The sequence below is a fragment of the Myxocyprinus asiaticus genome, chromosome 4, assembly GCF_019703515.2.
Source record: "Myxocyprinus asiaticus isolate MX2 ecotype Aquarium Trade chromosome 4, UBuf_Myxa_2, whole genome shotgun sequence".
In the NCBI taxonomy this organism is placed as follows: domain Eukaryota; kingdom Metazoa; phylum Chordata; class Actinopteri; order Cypriniformes; family Catostomidae; genus Myxocyprinus; species Myxocyprinus asiaticus.
Window position 1 is genome coordinate 61,681,685 of NC_059347.1, and position 22,881 is coordinate 61,704,565.

General features: G+C 38.6%; 1 protein-coding gene across 2 annotated transcripts; it reads right to left on the bottom strand.

Moving 5' to 3' along the window:
* Positions 1-4,217: 4,217 nt before the first annotated feature.
* On the bottom strand, positions 4,218-21,935 carry gusb (glucuronidase, beta). Of its 2 annotated transcripts, XM_051685089.1 has the most exons (13): positions 21,678-21,794; positions 20,576-20,644; positions 19,486-19,671; positions 19,067-19,248; positions 18,073-18,215; positions 17,771-17,958; positions 16,119-16,262; positions 14,706-14,884; positions 13,168-13,314; positions 11,448-11,532; positions 9,918-10,094; positions 8,734-8,869; positions 4,218-5,566 (listed from the first exon to the last, which is right to left on the bottom strand). In XM_051685089.1, exons 3-13 carry the CDS (start codon positions 19,651-19,653, stop codon positions 5,418-5,420), a joined length of 1,698 nt encoding a protein of 565 aa, XP_051541049.1. In that variant the 5' UTR covers positions 19,654-19,671; positions 20,576-20,644; positions 21,678-21,794; the 3' UTR covers positions 4,218-5,417. The 2 variants fall into 2 exon arrangements, with proteins under 2 accessions (XP_051541049.1, XP_051541039.1); XM_051685079.1 differs by lacking the exon at positions 20,576-20,644 and having other exon boundaries at positions 21,678-21,935.
* Positions 21,936-22,881: the final 946 nt, after the last annotated feature.

The window sequence follows — 22,881 nt, forward strand, 5'->3', positions numbered from 1 at the left end:
TGCTGTTGGTTTTCTATATTATATTAGCAAAAGAAGTCGCCAGCAACTCGCTCGCTTACGATACCAACGTGTGTGGTCATGTACAGTAAACGCAATAAGTGGCTTTCCTTTATCGGTGGAAGGTCGTAAACGGTTTAAGCAAAAACCAATTGATACAGGTACATTTTGACCCATTACCTCGGCTTTGTGTTGCATACGCCTTTCCTGCGGGTCTTACTGGCTTATTCAATGTGCGTAAGTATTTTGCACATGCTTGTTTATGTTCTGACATCAAAAGCAGAGAATAATGTGATTATTTCACATCTCATGTAAACATGATTTTCTTGCTTTGTCTGATTTTTGGTAGTTATCAGTGCATTGCTGTGCATGTAAATGTAATCATTTACACCGATTATGCTTAATAAGCCGATGACATGCTAGGTAAACGCCTTAAAGTCCTTTTGGCAGGGTAGGGTCATGAATGGCTTTAACAAAAAATGGGCAGCATGCATAGAATTTTAGACATTGCTGTACATGTAACGTGCATTTAGATGCACCGCAATACACTGATAACTATCAGAAATCAGCTTATTCAACGCAAGAATCATGCGAGATTTGAAAAATCACTTGTGCACATTGGATAAACCGGTTTGAATGTTGTTAAAGACGTTTACAAACGTGAAATAAGGGTAATGGGCAAAAATCGGCGTATTCTTAAGCCGCTTATGACCTTACCCCGAGGTGTAAGATCATGCATGTAAACACATTCATTAACTCCAATTGAAGTCAACATGAAAGTGCATGTACAGCCTAATTTGACTAACATAATGTGACATATTTTCAAGGGATATGGGATATTCATTGGAGAAGTGTGGGATGTCTGAAATTGATTGGATGGTGAAAAGTAGGCGTTCTGTACCAGAACTGAGTCAGACCTGAATATGAGTTTGCAGTCCATTGTAGAGGACTATTCCCCTCTTGACATGATTTGGCTATTGGTTAGCATCAACCAAGCATGTAGGTGACATCAGACAAAAAGAAAACCACTTCTGAAAGAGACCATGAAAGAAAACGTTTCTAACATGCACCCATGAATCATGCTCAGTAAAAGCAGGGATGTGTATTAAAAAGAAAATGGAATCAATTTTGATTTCAAATTGATTTTAAGAGATGTAAGGCTTTTGAAAAATATGTTTTATTGCATACTAATTTGTCCAACAAAATCCCCTTAAAATGACAGAAAAAGTTGCTTTCACAACTTCAGATTTCATTAAATGTGCCTTCTGTATCTCCACTTGGCCTTGGAGTAAATGTGCAGCCTTTGTTAAAAAAAAAAAAAGAGTATTGTTATTTAAACATGTCGGCTGGCCTTTCTAAGGTTATGTTCAGAGACTGTGATCTTTAAATATCTTCAGTGTTAAATTCATATTGTCTCGTAAGCATGTCGCACACTTTAAAACAAGCAAAAACCCAAATCCAATTGTCTCTCAAAACAGTTTCATTGTTCCTGCTCTCATATTTGTATTTCTGAAAGCTTCAGGACACTTTTTCTTTCCACTTTTTATTTCCTGGGGCATTCGGATGTGAAACGAGCCCCTTTAGATGTACAGACTGTTAAAGCATATTTTAGTAGATAAAGAAAATACAAAAAAACGAGTGGATTGGAGAATCAGAGTGTTGGCATCAGTTCTTATTTCTAAACGCACCTTTTTTGGGGTGTTTTTTGTGGGAAATAAACTGTTTAGGTTTGCTTCTGTATTTGCCAAATATGAATTTAAGTAAAAATACTGTATTTTCATAGATGGATCACGTTACAAAGGATGAACAACGAAAGAAATCCATTTTGTTTTTACATCGGTTTCTGGGAATCAGCGCAGAGGAGACAGTGCTACAGTGAACATAAAGCGTGTCATTGTTGTGTGGATTTGGTCTGCCATTAAAACATTCCCCCAGACGTGGCCTCCTTGACCCCTCTTTAAACTGAGACCTCATGAGAAAAGACATGAATTCAGTGTTGAGAATTGATATAGTAAGAGTAGTATGGTAGTATGCTATTCTGCACATTGCCATTGGCTACTACTCTTAGTATCTCTGAAGTTTGCAGTATGTAAAAAAAATGGGGCCACTATGTTTGATTGCTCATATCTTAACCTCCTGAGACCCCCACGTGACTTCTGTGCATTTTTCATTTCCCTTTTTGATTTGTAACAAGTAGAACCTAACAAACAAAAAGTTTTTCTAGAGCAATTTTCAAAACATTGGACAGCACTTTTTTTTATTTTTTTTAAATGAGGTTTATTTTTAAGTAATTTCAAGCTATAGAAAGTCAGATTTGTTTTCATCAAATAGTTTATTATGTGTCCAGGAGTGATGGTTATTCATGTTTTCGAGATTTTTTAAAAGCGGCAAGTCAAACGAAACTAGAGACGTTACTCTATACAACCAAACAGGTTTTGATAAGAATGAGGTTGGGTATCTCAGCGAGTATTGACGCTGACTATCACCCCTGGAGTTGTGAGTTCGAATCCAGGGTGTGCTGAGTGACTCCAGCCAGGTCTCCTAAGCAACCAAATTGGCCCGGTTGCTAGGGAGGGTAGAGTCACATGGGGTAACCTCCTCGTGGTCATGATTAGTGGTTCATGCTCTCAATGGGGCGTGTGGTAAGTTGTGTGTGGATCATGGAGAGTAGCATGAGTCTCCACATGCTGTGAGTCTCCGCGGTGTCATGCACAACGAGTCACGTGATAAGATGCACGGATTGACGGTCTCAGAAGCGGAGGCAACTGAGACTTGTCCTCCGCCACCCAGATTGAGGTGAGTAACAGCGCCACCACGAGGACCTGCTAAGTAGTGGGAATTGGGCATTCCAGATTGGGGAGAAAAAAAAAAGAGGTTTCTTACCAGAGGCACTTTTGTTGGCGCTGCGACCGTAGAAGCGCTTCACGGAAATCAGCGTGACGCACGTGACTCGGTGCGCCATATATTTAACCCTTAAATGACAGTTTAGAGTCTTGTGTATAGTAAACAGTCGGTTTAAATTCATTTAAGTGATGCGTTGTGTATAGTGAAGACAAAATGCAATGTCCACACATGGGGTCGCACAAGGTTAAAAATGCATAAAGGCGTTTGCAGGATTTTTGGCATACTTCTACGACTTTTTGTAAGCAACAAATAGACGTCACTGTGACGTCATCGTGAGCAACAACTTGCTACAAATAAACAAGTTTAGCTAAGTTTTCAGTGGCAACCAATTTAGGTGCTTTACTTTCGCCATGTGGCCCCATTTTTTGGGGGGGCCAAACAATTTATTTATAGCAAGTTGTTGCTCACGATGATGTCACAGTGATGTCATTTTGTGGCTAACAAAAAGTCTTAAGTATGCCAAAAATCATGCAAACGCGTGTATGCATTTTTAAGACATGAGCAATCAAACACAGTGGCGCCATTTGTTTTGGGCCAAACCCGTATACTAAATACAAGGTGCATGTGTGAAGAATGAACCAGATGCAATATCAACCATGATTTTTACCTTCTTCTTGGCTCATTATTTTATTGGACTGCCAAAAGTTGTCATTTTTACACCGAATGGAATTAAAAATGTGAAATAATGCCAGCATCAAACAGCCTGTTATGGGCTTTTCAGAAAACAGTTATGAAGCACAAAACGATTCATGAAGCAGCAAAAATGGAAAGGATAACATACAAAAATATCAAAAGATTCTTTCAACCAACAAATATTGTAATTGATACATTTGACATTTTAAACATTTGTATGGAAGCCTGTTTCTTATGACTTTTTGATCTATATATATATATACACATTTAGATAAATCACAGGCCATTATATGATTAATTAGCACATAAATTACTGTATCTACTGTATCTATAGTAACAGTTGTACATCAATGAGAATCTTAAAGTGGCTGTAATATGTGTAATTGAACAGAAACTCTGCCGTCACACTGGACAGTAAGAAACATCTGGAAATAAGCTTGAGAGATTTTGATTGCATTGTTATATGGTTGCTAAAGTGTACTTAGTAGTTTTTAGGGTGTTGTGAGGGTGTTCTGGGTGGTTACTTACTTGTCCAAGTCAAAAGAGTGCTCACCTCAGGGTCTAGATCTGAAATTCTTTGCTTTGAGACAATTACCCCGGGATAAAGTTTCATATAAACAAATCTGAATTGAACTTCAGGAAATATGAGATGTCCTTAAAGGATTTCACAGTGCACTCATCAATGAATTTCAAGAATGTTCTTGTGGAATGTTGTTTATTTCAGCATGATAATACTCGATGACAACATCGCTGAGGATGTCTGTAATGTCGAGAAAGACTAAGGACTTCTTGAGTTGCTCATGACAAAGTAAGGTGCACTTTACAATGTTCCAAAAATGAACAAAACACACTGAGAAAAGCCACCATGTTTTATTCTGCTGCTATACAACCCAAATGAATAAAAGTTGATTAAGATTAAAGATAACTGCAGATACTAAAGGACTAAAGGTCCACAGGATTAGAAAAAAAAAAACCTGTTTTGGTGAATTCCTTTTTTTAAATTTTTTTTTAATTAAATGTTTTTTATTGATTCATAGACATATAACAAAGAAAGAACACAACATATATACATTGAATCAACATTTAACACCCCCCCCCCAATACCCCTTGTTTTGGTGAATCTTAACAAAAACGTCCACATTTCAACCCAAAATCAATTCAGAAAAAAATGAAATTGAAGTTTATTTTTGGATGAATATTTTCATGACATTTCGACACATTTCCCTGCAAATGGTTATTTCCATAATGTGATTTATTATTTAAATGGTCAGCTGTAAAATTAATGTTTTGCTTTTTAATCGGCCTAAAATAAAGGCAGTTCAACAAATGCAGACATGTATAAATACTGTAAATTAAATGAATATAGCTTTTTTTTTTATGTTGCATTACAGTAATTAGAATTTGGTTGGGAATGTAAATAATTATTACAAATAATACAAAAAAGGTCCTAAAATAGGCTTCATTGTTTGTGCAAAACATAATGTTTGATTTCTTTTGATTTTGGGTGGAAATATGATCTGGACAGGTTTCACAAGTTTAATTCGGCCATCTGTATTAAACATAAACATGAAAATTGTTTATTCCCAGAGACTGAACACTTGGATAAGGCACTTTTGAGCAAAGATATTCCTGTTCTGGTGTAACAGTGTTGCTGCATTTCAACAGCTGAACTAGTGTGTCCATAACATGAGTTGATCCAAAAAGTGGTTTCCATAGAGTATTTGTGCCACCTGAGTGTCGTAACACAGGACAAACAGCATTCAGAAATGATTTGATTCACATTTAAGAATTGTCCAGAAGGGTCTGTGTGCTTCCACAGAGATGATCGTCATACTGCAGGTTGTACATCAGCATGAACACAAGAAGCAGCTGATCCAGCGAGCTCATTGGCAGGGGTATCTGGCCCAGGTGGGCAGCACACCGGTCTCATTGGCGATCCTCCAGTAGCGCTCTCTCAGGAGAAATGCTCCAGCTTTCGGCTGCCGCTGACGGGTGAAGATCCCTTTCTTATTCCCAACCACTCGAGTGATGGCTAAAGAGAGAGAACTGATGTGATTTGAACACTAGTATTATTGATATCTGTTTGTGTGTGTGAAATAAACATACATTGTCTACATATACATCTATATCTTACATATTATAATAACAGAAGAACTGAGCGCTTTACATGCTAGACTATCTAAAACACCTACATGACGACATTCGGGCTGTGCGACATATTTGTGATTATTATGCTGTCAAAATGACATTAATAATAACTGGATAGATAAGAGAGAGCAACTTAAATAGATCAAAAGCCTTTTTTGGGTTTGTTTACATTTGAATTTGTGACGTTACAGTTTGAATTAATGAGCATTCCGTTCGCCCGTTTGAACATTCCGTCAATGGAAGTCTTTGGGATTTTTCACTGTCTGCTGTGTGAAAACCATAAGTCCGATCAGTTAGAAAAGATACAGCACACTATTCCAGATCAGTCTGAAGGTCTGTGCCGAGTTTGGTGACTTCAGCTTGAAAGCTCTATGAGGAGTTCGAAATTGTGGTCTCGGTTCAGGGATTTAAAAAAAACCTTAAACCAAGTTTGTAGAATGTTGGATTCGTCAAGACAACATAATTAGTTACATTTTGTAAAGCATGTTTTTTTTAATGCTACAAGCAGAATCTTTATTAAGCAACAATGTTAATTTCACTTCCTAAAGTGTGTGATTAGACTACTTTTACATTCAAATTTTGAGAATCAGTTGATTAAAAATTCAAGATTCGTTTGTCAGCTCTGAAAAGTGTTAACGAAAATCACCATTAGCAACAGTCCACTTGGCCTAGATGACATCAGCTGAATAAGATGTCACATTACCATTTTTTGAAAACAAGTACTGATGCTTCTTTTTTACTGAATTCCATATTAAACAGTTTATTTCAATTCACATCAAAATGGTGTCTAAATAAATGAATTCATTAATACTTACCAAATGAAAATACAACAATTAATTTTCAGCATAATATTGTATTATTTTTATCAAATGAACTGCTTTTATACAGAATTCCACAGCACAATCCAAAGTACAACATTGGAGTTATTTTTGTCAAATAAAGTGCTGCGTAAGAGAGCATCACAGATGTGAGATATTGCCTAAATATCATACAATTACTTTTGAATTATTATTATTGCTATTATTTGTAGCAGCAGTAGAGTGAATATTACATAACTATACTGTAGTGATATATTTCTGTCATACTTCCATTTAAATTGAGCTTTTATTTTGAAGCCCTTTCCGTTTCTGTGTTATGACGGTAGCTTCTCACTTATTGAAAAGCAGATGGCCCAATATGGTTATTAAACCGCAAAAGGCTGCTGTCTAATTAAATAAATGTGTAGTCTGTATGTGCCTCGTGCTACAAAGTGAGTTAGCGCTCTGCTCTCTGTCATCTGCTACAAATAGAGTGTGCAATGCTCATCTGATGGTGTTTTCTGTGTATGAGTCAAGGAGCTCTAAAAGGAATGAGCACTGTGTGTCTGTATGTCTGCACAACACTGGCTCCACACATTTACAAGCACTCACATTTGAACCACACTGCACATACAAACTATAATCTCACTAGGACATAACGTGATTTTAATTTGTGCGCTGGATGTTTACGGAATGACATTTGTACATTCGAGGTGGTATCAGTTTTTGGTGTCGGAGCATTTTTACATGCACAAGTATATTTGCATGGTATCAGACCCGATTCCAATACCAGTATTGGTGCCGGGTAGGGATGTAACGATATATCGAATTTCGATATATCGCGAACCAAAAAAATGACGAACCATATTGAGGCAAACTTGATATTTCGAAATTTGCAACACTGTTTCCTGTCTATGTGATCATAAATGAAATGGCCTTTCAAACATCATAATGTCTCCATCGCTTGATTTTACCCCCACTGCACTTTCTTTCTACACTGTTTACAGAGTTCAAACAAGGTCCTTGAAGTGCCTGAATTTTGGGGGCCTGGGTAGCTCAGCAAGTAAAGATGCTGACTATCACCCCTGGAGTCATGAGTTTGAATCCAGGGTGTGCTGAGTGACTCCAACCAGGTCTCCTAAGCAACCAAATTGTCCCGGTTGCTAGGGAGGGTAGAGTCACATGGGGTAACCTCCTCATGGTCGCTATAATGTGGTTCTCACTCTCGGTGGGGCGTGTGGTGAGTTGTGCGTGGATGCCGCGGAGAATAGCGTGAAGCCTCCACACGAGCTATGTCTCCGCGGTAACGTGCTCAACAAGCCACGTGATAAGATGCGTGGATTGACGGTCTCGGACACAGAGGCAACTGAGATTCGTCCTCCGCCACCCGGACTGAGGTGAATCACTATGCGACCACGAGGACTTGGAGCACATTGGGAACTGGGCATTCCAAATTGGGAGAAAAAAAAATAATATATTTTTATCGTATCGAATCGAGATAATATCGAATCATGAACCTCATATTGTATATCGAACCAAATCCCCTCCAGAGGTTTCCCCCCAAAATCAGCACAGAAAAATGTGATAAAACTGTAAATGAGTATGTGTAGGCCAGCTTATCACGAATCTTTTTTTAATTATTGCAAAATGATGCTTTTTATTTGTATTTATTTATTTATTTTTAATCCCCTTTTCTCCCAATTTGGAATGCCCAATTCCCACTACTTAGTAGGTCCTCGTGGTGGCGCGGTTACTCACCTCAATCTGGGTGGCGGAGGACAAGTCTCAGTTGCCTCCGCTTCTGAGACGTCAATCCGCGCATCTTATCACGTGACTCGTTGTGCATGACACCGCGGAGACTCACAGCACGTTGAGGCTCATGCTACTCTCCGCGATCCACACACAACTTACCACACGCCCCATTGAGAGCGAGAACCACTAATCACGACCACGAGGAGGTTACCCCATGTGACTCTACCCTCCCTAGCAACCGGGCCAATTTGGTTGCTTAGGAGACCTGGCTGGAGTCACTCATCACACCCTGGATTCAAACTCGCGACTCCAGGGGTGATAGTCAGCGTCAATACTCGCTGAGATACCCAGGCCCCAATAAATGTTGCTTTTTTGACACTGTAGGGACTTTTTCATTCTCTTATAAGTGCATAAGTGAGCAGTATGGTGGTAGTTCATGTATGTTGTGTGTTCCAGAAAAACCTATCCGTAATAAAGTAAAAGGTTTAGGATTATTTCTCACTTTGAGCCGTCATGAAGTCAGCAAAGTTCCAGATGAGTTCTCCAATGACAAACTGCTTCCTCTTCTGATCAAACACGTTGTGGTAGTTCTGCAGGACGGTCTTTTGATACTCCTCTGTGAACATCATGGGCGGATCCTGCACAACAACAAAGAAAGAAAATTAACCTTGTGCCACACCTGCCAATATCAGGTCAATAAACATTTTTTTTAAATTTGTTTCAGAAACAGAATGGTATTTTTGCATAACTTTTTTTTTTCTTATGACAAAAGGAAACATTTCGCAATTTTTCTTTTGCATATTTTGCGGAAAACAGTGCAGGTTATAGTCAGAGTATCGTGTTTTTTTCTTTTCGGTGGCTTAACGTCCCAAATGTATTGCCATAAGGTGTTTCTTTAGTTCCGACAATAAAATAAAAAACTTTTTTGACTTCCTATCTAAACTTTTCCAGTAATATCTTCCACGGAGGAGTAAGTTGTTAGAATATGTGTGAGACTTTTCTTAGTAGGCCGTTTGAATGTCTTTGATTTGAAGTCCTCACGTCATTTACATTAGTGAAGTTCAGCTATTATTCTTCCAATTCAATTTATACCATGTATTGTTTTGTAGTTGCTGAAATGTTATTGACCAGTAACTGTCATTTACTAATTTACCCGCAAAAGCCAATTTTACTTGCATTTGGCACCTGAACAAAAATGGTCACTGACATCCACTCTGGCTTGATGTGATTTGACATGTCATAGTTATGTGTGTGCAAGCACGATTAACATTTCAGAGCCACACTAGAGGAGAAGATCATCAGTGAATACCGACTAAAATTTGGGTTTGATCCTCATAAATATTCTGTGTGACTTCTGAAGATCTGGAACATAATGCACAAGTTCTTTGTCACTGTTATGATACTTTTTTGTCATTTTTGCAGCTTGACAGCCGCTGATCACTGTCTGCTTTCATGTTATGCAAAACAGCAGTGTAAACATACGGGTTTGGAATGACGTGAGGATGAGTAAATGATGACAGAATTTTCATTTCTGGGTGAACAATCCTTTTAAAAGAGTAAAAGAACACAGCTAGACCAGCTTTACATCTAAAATGGGGTGCAATATGAAATCTTTTCTTGGTCTAGCGTAAAAATGATCCGTTATTATTGAAATTGTTGTGCATCTCTGACTAAATGTAGACTTACATTGTGTAGTCCAGGCACGGCGTCTGCTCCATATTCACTCTGTATTATGGGTTTCTTGTATTTCTCATACCAGTTATCAAACTGAGTGTTGAGCTGAATACTGATGACTTCAACGTGTCCCGGGTCATGATACCACGAGAAGTAGCTGTTCACACAAATAACGTCCACGTATGGAGCCTGAGGGAGAGACGACAACAGAAAGGGCCTTTATTTCACACTAAAGGGGTCATAAAATATAGAAAACAGGATCATTCTTGCTCTTCTGAAGTAAAAAAGTTTGAAGTAGTATGTGAGATACTGTAACAAAACATTTATTGATACTCAAAAGCAAAAACGTCCACATTTACTGTAGATATCAACACATATTAAGTATTGAGAAACATGGCAATGATACTCATTTTATATGCAAAAAGGATAGCCAATCTTAACAGATGTCAATACATAAAGAAATTATAAAATGGAAAACAACAGCCAGTTTTATCAAAAGGTTTCGAGAAAGCGTGGAAGAGTTCCCACCTATTTTCACCAATTACTTTGTTTTCCACGACTTTACCAGTCATTTTGTCATATCAGGACACATGAATTTGAGTCAGACTGATTAGCTAATGAATCATTTAGACTGATTGGTGAGCCAAAAAAGGATTTGCTTATTTTTTTTATTTATTCAATTTAGATTTACAGGGACAGTGCACATCAATAAACATTTCTGTATATGCACCAGTTTAGCTAACTGTAGTCTCTGGTCAAAATGTCCATGAATTTTCCAGGCCTGGAAAACACTGATATTTCCATATTTTCCATTATTGTGGGGACTCTGAAAATGGTCATGACAAAAAGACCTGTGCACTATGAGGGCAGTAATCTCAAGTAGATTCAAAGTATGACTGAATGTGACTGTGCTGTAATTGCATGGCACAGATATACTGTAGTTAAATGCCAAACTTACCGTTACTCAACGTGATACAAGATAACAGTGTTTAAACAGGTGACATACAAACTTCAATTGTACTAGGTTGTCAAAAGCAATGTATAAAACACAGTTTTGGGGTCTGGGTAGCTCAGCGAGTATTGACCCTGACTTTCACCCCTGGAGTCGTGAGTTTGAATCCAGAGCGTGCTGAGTGACTCCAGCCAGGTCTCCTAAGCAACCAAATTGGCCCGGTTGCTAGGGAGGGTAGAGTCACATGGGGTAACCTCCTCGTGGTTGTGATTAGTGGTTCTCGCTCTCAATGGAGCGTGTGGTAAGTTGTGTGTGGATCGTGGAGAGTAACATGAGCCTCCACATGCTGTGAGTCTCCGGTGTCATGCACAACGTGTCACGTGATAAGATGCGCGGATTGACGGTCTCAGAAGCGGAGGCAACTGAGACTTGTCCTCCGCCACCCGGATTGAGGTGAGTAACCACGCCACCACGAGGACCTGCTAAGTAGTGGGAATTGGGCATTCCAAATTGGGAGAAAAGGGCACAGAAAATTTTTATAAAAAAAGACAATTTCGTGCATAAAATGATATACATGTAAGCTGTCTCACCCCTTTATCTCTGGCATAGTTGCTGTTTGTGATGTACGTGACAGGTCGAGTGGAATCCAAGTATTTAGTATGTGACACGAGTTCTCTACAAACAAAATACAACAGTAAAGTGTTTATGATGTCCCAGACATTTTAATGTCTATTCATACATTAGAAAGGACAAGAAACTAGTCATATGTCAAGAATTCATAAAGAAGGTAAATTCAGCATGCTACGCAAATAGGATTTTGTTCTTCCAAATTGTTACAATGTCTCATAGCATTGTTGGGGCCTGGGTATCTCAGCGAGTATTGATGCTGACTACCACCCGTGGAGTCGCGAGTTCGAATCCAGGGTGTGATGAGTGACTTCAGCCAGGTCTCCTAAGCAACCAAATTGGCCCGGTTGCTAGGGAGGGTTAGAGTCACATGGGGTAACCTCCTCGTGGTCGTGATTAGTGGTTCTCGCTCTCAATGGGGCGTGTGGTAAGTTGTACGTGGATCGTGGAGAGTAGCATGAGCCTCCACATGCTGTGAGTCTCCGCGGTGTCATGCACAACGAGTCATGTGATAAGATGCGCTGACTGACGGTTTCAGAAGCAGAGACAACTGAGACTTGTCCTCCACCACCCGGATTGAGGTGAGTAACCGCGCCACCAGGAGGACCTACTAAGTAGTGGGAATTGGGCATTCCAAATTGGGGAGAAAAGGGGATAAAATGTAAAAAATGTCTTATAGCATTAAGCTCACAATGAGTGAAATAATGTGACAATGCAAAAAATCTTCATTAAAAAAGTCTAACAAAATAGGCTTTTCTTTCTGCAAAATATAATTTCTTTCTTTCTTTGGTTTGAAATATGACCTGGACATGCTCTTGACAGGTTTTATTGCTGATGACAAGCAGTAATTCACTGCAGTTGAGGGTAAATAATTCAAACTGATGTATTTACACATTATCATCACATCCCTTGTGTGCATGAGGGGTTTCAGCTTTTGAGACTTTTGAGTGAATCGATATATTAGATCATGAGAAAATTCCAGCACAGCAGCCTGTGGTGTCTTTACGATGTTCAGGTGTGTAAATATCCTTGAAACATGAATGAAAGAGCAGCTGTTTCTACCTGCACACATACTATACACCTAACTGAACACACACTGATGATATATTATTATAACACAGTCAAAATAACAGCTTCACATACTGTACACGTAAAGGTATGCTCTCCATCACAACAACATATACCATTACAATGCAAACGGTTAACACGTTTAAAAAGCTCATATCAGGAAAAACAGATTTTTCTTGCTCTTCTGATGTAGTTTGATGTACTATGAGACACACTGTAACATTTTGAACTCAAAACGTCCCTACTCAGTTCACCCAGAACATTTATTAAAACAGAGAGGGAGATTATCAGTGAATAACGACTTAAATTTGCATAACTTAAATTTCTGTCTGATTTTCACACAAAGCTATCATATGGCTTTAGAAGCCTTGAAATATAATGCATGGACTACTTTTATATTGCCTTTATCGTGCTTTTTGTCTTGTTTGGAGCTTGATAGCCCATGGTAACTATAATCTATTGATATTTTGTGCGTGTTCCACAGAAAAACAATAACTGCATATGGGTTTGGGAAAAACATGAGGTGGGTGAGTGAATAAATAATGACCGATCTTTCTGTTTTGGATGAATCATCCTTTTAAACGAAATGAGTGATTCACACTTAGTTTGTCTCACTTGAAATAGAATTCAGCAGGCGGCATCTCAGATGCCGGTTCATTGGCCACGGACCACATGACCACAGATGGGTGATTCTTATCACGTTTCACCAGCTCCTCCATGACAATCAGATGATGGGCCAAAGAAGCATTCCCAAAACTGCGGCTGAAACACACACACAAATATTTGTCACACACGCACAAATGCAAAATGAGTGCAAAAACAGATAATAATACAAGATATATACAGATTAACCTATAAAGGCACAAGAGGAACTTCAGATCCCCACTTTCCTAAATAAGCCAAAACACTTCGCAAGCAAGTATTATTATTGCTGAAGTGTGTAATTTCTGCACCACTAGTGTCACCAAACAGAAATGCAATAAGAATTGCCATTTCCCATTATCAAACAGGTTTCTGAATGCTAGCAATGCCTATTTGCATGCTACAACATGTAAGCAATGCCAAACAACATGCTAGCATAGCATAGCTCAATGTTCCAACATGCATGCTAAATATGTTAGCAATATGCCAACAACCCCTAGCTCTACGCTAAAACATGCTAGCAACACCAAGCTACATGCTAAAACCTGCTAGCAATACCTAGCTGCATATTAAAACCTGCTAGCTATGCCGAGCTACATGCTAAAACATGCTAGTAACACATAGCTGCATGTTTAAACATGCTAGTTACACCTATGCTAAACATGTTAGCAATATGCTAACAACCCCTAGTTCAATGCTAAAACATGTTAGCAACACCTAACTACATGCTAAACCTGCTAACAACACCTAGCTACATGTTAAAACCTGCTAGCAATGCCAAGCTACATGCTAAAACATGCTAGTAAGAAGAATAGAAGAAGCCTTTATTTTTGTCACACATTATACATACATTTTTTGCATATATACAGTGAAATTTCTTTTTTTTCACATATCCCAGCTAAGTTGGAGTCAGAGTGGAGGGTCAGCCATGATACAGTGCCCCTGGACCAGATAGGGTCAAGGGCCTTGCTCAAGGGCCCAACAGAGGCATCTTGGCAGTGCTGGGGCTTGAACCCCCAACCTTCTGGTCAGTAACCCAGAGCCTTAACAGCTGTCCACCACTGCCCCTAATGCTGAGCAACTAGCTAGAACACCCTAGCAACTAGCTAAACATACTAGCAAATAGCAAGAACATGCTAGCAACGCCTTGCAAATAGCTATAACACCCTAAAAAGCAGCTAAAACATACTAGCAATGCTTAGCAACTAGCCAAAACACCCTAATAACCACCTATCTGTCGGTCTATATCTGATGGTTTATCTAGCTTTCTGGTTGTTTGTTTTACTGTAATGCCTGTATAACCTAAAAACTTCAATCTTTTGAAACTTTTAGATGAGGCTTCGTCAAGCCAACATCAAAGTTTGTCTACTAGTTTATAGTTAGCATATTAAACTAGGATATGTGAAAGTATTGTAATATCAATAAAATTACACACTTCACCTTTAAGTACATGATTATTCCCAGTCAAATGAAATGTTTTTATTTGTTAGGACAGTGCGTAACTGTCTTACATGTCTTTGATTCCAACTCCAGGACACTCGTCTATAACCACAATGCCGTGACGATCGGCCATCTGCAGTATCTCTTCAGCATACGGGTAGTGACTGGTGCGGAACGAGTTCGCCCCCATCCACTTCATCAGGTTAAAGTCTTTCACTACAAGAGGCCAGTCGAAGCCTTTACCACGAATCTGTCAGTCAAACAAACAGCATTAGTTAAAAGAGACGACTCTAGGTCACTTATAAACCTTGCTTAAATGATCTTATTAAACAACATACAGTACAAGTAAGCCAAAAAAGTATTTGGACACTTAAGTTCACTTAAGAACACGTAAATGTGATTGCATTTGTTTGTTTTGTGCATTGTTGCTGTTCTGCTTTGCTCCTTCTCTGTGTGTGTGAGTGTGTTCCATTTGTAGTCCGTGTGTCTGTTTCAGGTACAGCTGATTTGTCAGTTCTTTGTTCCACTTGTGTGATGGCAAATGGCTTATCCTAATTTCACTGTTAATAAAATCTCTGTGCTGGTGTTCAGATGCGAGCTGTTGTGAATTTGGGCCGGTCGCACTCCTCCACACTCCCCACCAGACCAACATCTAGAACTTAAGATCTGTGCATTAGTGTTTTACAGCAATAGTGCTTGATTGTTTCATGCAGGTAGGTCTGTAGGGGTGACTTGCCCTGTTTAGTTGATATTGTTTGTTCTGTTTTTGATAGTGAAGTTAGGTTAGCAAAATTTTATTTTTATTTCCTTCTTTCAGGTTAGTTATTTTCTCCTCTTCTTTCTAGGTTGTTTTGTTTATAATTTGGGGTCAGCGGTCACCCTGAAGCCCAAATACCTGCTGCCAATTTACAACTTTAATACTTTATCTACTTCCATTAAAAACAAATATTGGATCTATGATCTTGTTGTCTTGGTTTTTGGTCTGACGGTTGCGTCCTACCCCTAGGGGACGTAACACATTAGATAATGAAATATCAAAGCAAGTGTCATTTATATTAAGATGTTTTTAATTCGTTATGTTTCACACTGTAGATTCAAAAGAACCGGCTCATAAGAGTCATTCGATCAGGAATCAGAATATTCAGTAACATTGTTGCAGTGCCGCTGAATGGTAGCACAGGAAACACTGTTAAAGTATTTCAGAGCGGTGTCCTGAATGCACAATCGAGATCCGTGAATGGAACGGAAAGTCATGAAAATGTATTATTTTTTATTTTTTAATAGATCTAAATAAGAACGACTTGTCGGTACCCAACACTACTGCTTACTGGCCCAATTGAACCCAATCTAGGTCTCTAGATATGGCTCAGTCCCTTCTTCTGATTTCCTTAAGATTCCAGTAGAGACTGAGAGCTGGTTGATACTGAGCAGCTTCAGTCTCGTATGAAGTGTTTGTGTGTGTGTTGCCCTCTGGTGACACTCACATCTGCATCTTCATGTTTATTCACTCCATGGAAGTAGAACGGCTTGTTGTTGATGAGAAACTGTGTGCTGGTCACTTTTACAGTACGAATGCCCACAGAAAGAGTGTAAATGTCCTTCTGTCCATCCTCCGCTGTAGCCTCAACCTACAACAGCAGAAAAGACACAGACATTTGGGGGGCCTGGGTAGCTCAGTGGTAAACGACGCTGACTATCACCCCTGGAGTTCGCTAGTTCGAATCCCAGGGCATGCTCCAGCCAGGCTTCCTAAGCAACCAAATTGGCCCGGTTGCTAGGGAGGGTAGAGTCACATGGGGTAACCTCCTCGTGGTTCGTTCTCAGTGGGGCACGTGGTGAGTTGAGCACGGTTGCCGCGGTGGATGGCATGAAGCCTCCACACGCGCTATGTCTCCGTGGCAATGCGCTCAACAAGCCACGTGATAAGATGCGTGGGTTGGCGGTCTCAGACGTGGAGGCAACTGGGATTCATCCTCCACCACCCAGACTGAGGCGAATCACTACGCCACCATGAGGACTTAAAAGCACATTGGGAATTGGGCATTCCAAATTAGAGAGAAACCACCCCCCCCCATGTGTATGTGACTTTGGTTTATAAGTTAGATGACAAACTAGGGCTGGGTGATATACAGTATCAGCCTGTTTTGATGGTATTTATTTTATACCTTGATTTGTATGTATTCGCTCTGAAATTACTTAAATGGGTGGAGTTTGTTTGTTTTTTTTTTAAACCAGAGGAATTTCAAGCAAACAGATTCAAAATCGTTAATGCAAGAAGTAAAATGCAGTAGTCTAGATAAAAATAACCAAGGCATGTTTTCCATACTGTTTTTACTAAAAGCACACATGGAAGAAAATGCACCAATATAACAATACATATGAATAAACTGCAATTTTTATGTACATATATTTCTACTAAAAGTTAGACTCTAAATGAATGATTTACTGTTTATTATAATAAATATTTATATATACAGTACTGTGCAAAAGTTTTATAAGACTTAAGAGGCACATAAGATGTTTCACAAAAGCATTTGTCTTAAGATGATTATTTATATTTTCAGCTTTAGTGTGTCAATAGGAAATATAAATGTTAGACTCCCAAACATTACTTTTGCAAATAGAAATGATTAGAGGAACAGGGAGCCCTGCAACAGATGTCATAGCCCCCACAGAGCCCCCCACTGAACATAGTGTCAGTCTGAGATTACATAAAGAGACAGAAGAGACAGTCTAAATAGATAGAAGAACAGGGAGCCCTGCAATAGATGTCATGGCCCCCACAGAGCCCCCCACTGAACATCGTGTCAGTCTGAGATTACATAAAGAAACAGCAGCAATTGAGACAGCCTAAATAGATAGAAGAACTGTGGTGAATTCTCTAAGACGTTTGGAACATCCAATCTGCCAACAACCAAGAAAAACTGTGTCCAGGTGTATCTAGGAGAATTGGTGCTGTTTTAAAGGCAAAGGTGGTCACACCGAATATTGATTTAGCCTTTTTTATGTTTACTGGACTTTGTATGACGTCCTCACTATGCAACATTTTTCACAAGTGCCTAAAACTTTTGCACAGTAATGTATATATACAGTATATATATATATTTCCACAGTGCAACAGAGTAATATCTCTGACCTCCATGGAGTACAGGTATCCTGGATTTTCGTGCATCAGGTATGGCCACCAGAGATTGACGTTGGTTACTTTCAGAACTCCTGTAGATCCGTTTGCTGAGGCCACACATCGGCCGTCCTGAGCCGAGAGCATCACTTTCACATCGGCCTTAGAGCCGCCCAACACAGACACTTTATAACTGACCAGCCCTACAAACACAGAAATGATGTCAAGCAAATCATCCAGTTACAACATTGTGTTACAACGCTTGACCTGTTCAATGAACTAGGGATCGTAAGGCATGTGATTTCCAAGTCACTTACCGATGTTATCCGAGAAAGATGTCTCCACTGTTATGTCATCAATGTGCACCTTCGGTGTAGTGTACAGCAGCACAGATCGGTGTATTCCAGCATAGTTGAAGAAGTCAAAGTTAGTGTTTTGAATGAAGTAACCAGCAGGATATCTGTGTGCAAAAGATGATGTTACACAAATCAAAATTTCATCAAATTAGGAGATTTTTTTTTTCACCCAATTTGGAATGCCCAATTCCCATCGCGTAGTGATGCGCCTCAATCCCAGCTGCCTACGTGTCTGAGACCGTCAACCCATGCATCTTATCATGTGGCTTGTTGACCGAGTTGCCACGGAGACATGGCGCGTGTGGAGGCTTCATGCCATCCACCGCAGCATCCACGCTCAACTCACCACGCGCCCCACCGAGAACAAACCACATTATAGTGACCACGAGGAGGTTACCCCATGTGACTCTACCCTCCCTAGCATCCAGGCCAATTTGGTTGCTTAGGAGACCTGGCTGGAGTCACTCAGCACGCCCTGGATTCGAACTAGCGAACTCCAGGGGTGGTAGCCAGCGTCTTTTACCACTGAGCTACCCAGGCCGCCCCATCCAATTAGGAGATTGAGATTTACTGTTTCCAGCCTAACACCAGTTGGTTAAAAGTCATTGGGTGAAAATGACTCAGAAAAGTGAAGATAGTCCAGAGAAAAGATCCAGCAGCATTTGAGACACGCAGATGACACTTAAAAGAATAGTACACCCAAAAAATGTAATTTCCTCACCCTCATATTGTTCCAAACCCATATGAATTTCTTCCCTCCATGATGCTAGGCACAATGCCAGTCACCATTCACTTTCATTGCACCTTTTTTCCTTACATCTTGAGTTCCATAGAAGAAAGTCATACAGTTTGGAACAACATGAAGATGTTAATACATGATGACAGAACTTCCTTTACTAAAAGTGTCCAAATACTTTTGGGGCGACTGTAAGCTTGGTAATGTTGGGCATCAGACCTGGTGCGATCGGTCAAGTATTGAATGGTTCCTGGTGGTAGAGTCTCGAGAGTTAAAGTGTTGTTCACTGCGATGGTGATTCGACACGTGCTTCCGGGACTCTGTCGCAGCACACCGCTGATGTCGGCCTCGAAGGGGAGATGACCGCCTGCGTGTTCCGTCATTTTAATCCCATTTACCCACTGCAAGACAAAAATATCACAAATCTGTCTGTCAGTCCTGAGATGGTGATTAATCACATGAGTCACAGGTGGAACTTTCAGTGAAAAATGACTTCCATTTGGGTCAGTTCCTCTCACAAAAATATTGTATTACTTCAGAGGAGTTCAGAACACTTTATGCAGAAATGGGCTCTATGACTTTATACAGTATGTAGATTACACTTGCATACAGCAGAGATCTGCCTCTCATGTACTCACAAGCACAGAATAATAGTGTGCACTTCCAACTCGGAACATCACTCGTGTTCCCTGATCCTGGATCCAGCGTGTGGGCACCCACACGTCCTTCTCATACCACACCCAGCCAATGAAATCCCTGATTTTAACATCTTGCGTGATGTCATTGTAGCTGGAGGGTACAGGCATGTCAATCACTGGACCTGTCTGCAGGGGTAAATAAATACACACAATCACAAGCATGCACTCATTCACTAATATACAGTTTTTAAATATTAGTATATACTGTATAAAATATACTAAATATGTAGACACGCCGGTGGGTCCAAAAGGGGGCGCTATGTCGCTACGCTTACGTTTAAACATTAAAGTCCACAGATACACAAGTAAGGCATTTGTGGTATCATTTGAAAGCTTAGAATCTGAACTTTTCAAAGAATACCATCACTTCTGCATTTTTTTACATGACATAACAAAATAAGGCCTGAAACATCCACGTCGCAAATAAGCGCCACCTAGAGGTAATGTGGTAGAAATAATAATATGAATATAAAAGTGTTTCACATGGCACTTGAATAGACAAGTCATATATCAGATGAAAGCTCTCATTCCCAGCAATGTGACTATATAATTTATTGTGTTGCTCTAATACCATTGTTCAAAAGATTTTCAAAAGAATCACAAAGTGAAATATGATTTCTGTAAGACATCAAATACAAATGTCTGTTTTAATGTGCTGATCACTGCTGCTATAATCCCAAGAAGCTAAAAACTTTGTCAGACAGTTAAATCTACAAAATGAGCCATTGTTTACTTGTCTTTGAGTTTGCTTGTGTGAATAATCCAATGTTATATCTTAGATGTCCAGAACAAAATATGCTGTCCATCATGAAAAGCATGCTAAACAAATAATCATAAAAGTAAGTTTTGATTATTAACGATAAAATGTTATATATTATCGCAAAGATGACACCTAGATTAGACTTCTAGTCCACTCAGAGGCCGAGATATTTGATGAAACAATGGGGGTGGTGCATGCACTGAAAAATAGACTGAATGTCTACAGATGAGCACAACTGAGAGGGTTAAAATGCATTAGAGCGCCACCTACATTTCAGATCTGTATATTGTGATGGAAGATGATTGTGGAAAATGTATTTTTCCTAGAACCTGCTGCCATCTAGTGAAATAAAATAAGACTTTGTGGAGAGAGGTAGAGTGAACAGAACCAGAATTACATGCTTACAAATTTAGGACAACAACAACAAAACAGCCTTTTCTATGCATCATAAGGTTGTAAACATATGCAATATTATTTCCAAATGATTGGAGTCTTTTTTTAATTTTATTTGGGGGGTTTCTGAAAAATGAGACCAATTTTTTTGCAATTAGTTCAGTGTATGTGTAAATGGTGAGCTTTTAAATTTGAGTGTGAAAAATGCAGAGTTGAAGAGGTTAATAAGATGTACTTACAGTATATTAGTTATGTGAATTATTTTAATTTTACATAAAAAGTAATACTGCTCCATAATCAAAATATGCAAATTATACTAATATCATTGTGGAATCACAATGCAATCTACACTTTTTCATCTAGAGCATTTTATTACAACAAAATAATTATATTAACTATTGCAATTGGCACTGACATTTCAGGTAATATAACTAATGTTAAGAAATAACATTATTTTTTTTACCAAAATATTTAGTAACCTACATAAGTTATAAACTCAAAACAAATCCAACAAAATACACACATTACACATCAATGAATTGTGCAAGAAGAGGAACACAAGAAGACAATTGGCTAAACATATATTCTGCAAATCGTCTCTCGTTATAATTATATACGTCATACATTTTCCTTAAATTAACAATGTTTAAATATTAAATAATAATAGGGAAATAAAATCTTGCAGCTTTCAATTAATAAACAAAAATGTATATTACATATCATATATATTCTAAAATAATTTATTTCTTAATTATTTATTATGTAATAATTAAAAACATTATTTCTTTAAAAACGATACATATTTAATAAGAAATTATAATTGATTAAAAATTAAGCTTCATAAAGAAATTCGTGATTTTGTCTTCAAAAGTGTATTAAAGCATTCAAGCAAATGTCAAAAGGTTTATGAGATCATAAGAAACATCTATTCATTAAAGTGTTGCCATACTGTTGACTGACCCATGATATTCGTCATTACCTCGGCCAGTGGACTCTTGTACCACGCCTGCTCAAAGCCTTGCTTCCTGTCCGGAGAGAAATCCGCTCTGAAGCTCCACAACCCGCTGACATCTTTCACTTCTCTGGTGGGAGATTCTCTGGGAAACAACATCCCTCCCTCCAGCGCATGACACACACTGTAAACAACAACCAGCAGCGCAAACTTTAATCGTGATGAGCTCATAATGCATTCAACTGCCGACTGTTACTTTGTATCAAATCATCTGTCCTCCGCTTCCGCTGTGCGCGTGACGTCATCACGCTTCCTTGTGCTGTCTTTTTTTGTAGACGGATATACTTGCATAGAAATGGACAAATATATACTTCATAATTATACATTGTGTTTTTGAACAATATTTATCTTAGATTTATAATTGAACTTTGTGTTATATGTTACTGTAAATAAAACTGAGGGGAAAAGCTGTATATAAACTAGACTTACAATAAATCAAGAACTTTGGAGATGTAAAAAAATAAAATAAATAATAATAAAATAATTAAAAAATGTTATATACATACATATATATATATATATATATATATATATAAAACATTTTTATTATTATTTTTTATAATTTTTTATTTTTATTGAAACAGCAAACATGGTAAAAAAAATACACAAAATAGATAGGTTTTAAATAGACAAAAATCATTCATCTGTTAAGTTATGTAAATCAACAGAGTTGATTATTATTAGAGTTATTATTAGAGTGCATAGTGAAAACATACGCGCAGGTACAAGTTTGACCACAAGGGGGAGACAAACAAGCAAACAGTTTTAAAACATTTGGGCCTAGTAGATGACGTTCATACACACACAATAATTATTCCTGCACCTGGATGTATACAGCACCTGATTCATGCGTATAGGTATGTAGTAGCATAATGCAAAAAGTAGCAGACACCCTCTAAATAATACATGTTCGAAGTTTCTCTGATGAAATAACTTTCAAAAACTGCTAAACAATTAGGCAAACTGTATGCTTTTCCAGGCCGCCGTGTTACATTTTAAAATAGGACTTCTGAGAGGTATTTGTGGACATTTGTTCTGTTACATTAACCTGTTAACTGTCAAACCCCTTTTTGAACATAGGCCAAAAAAATAAAATACTCAAATTTACATGGTCATGAATGCTTGGGAGTACAGACCTAAATTTGGACTCTTTTTAAAGAAGACACTTGGA

What these genes read in the sequence shown, in the direction of transcription:
- gusb (XM_051685079.1), bottom strand. Translation starts at nt 21,881, where the DNA reads ATGAGCTCATCACGATTAAAGTTTGCGCTGCTGGTTGTTGTTTACAGT. An exon ending in GATACCTGTACTCCATGGAG is followed by an intron (nt 16,263 to 17,770) that starts GTCAGAGATATT and finishes CTGCTGTTGTAG; the next exon opens with GTTGAGGCTACAGCGGAGGA. An exon ending in CCGTGCCTGGACTACACAAT is followed by an intron (nt 8,870 to 9,917) that starts GTAAGTCTACAT and finishes GTTGTTGTGCAG; the next exon opens with GATCCGCCCATGATGTTCAC.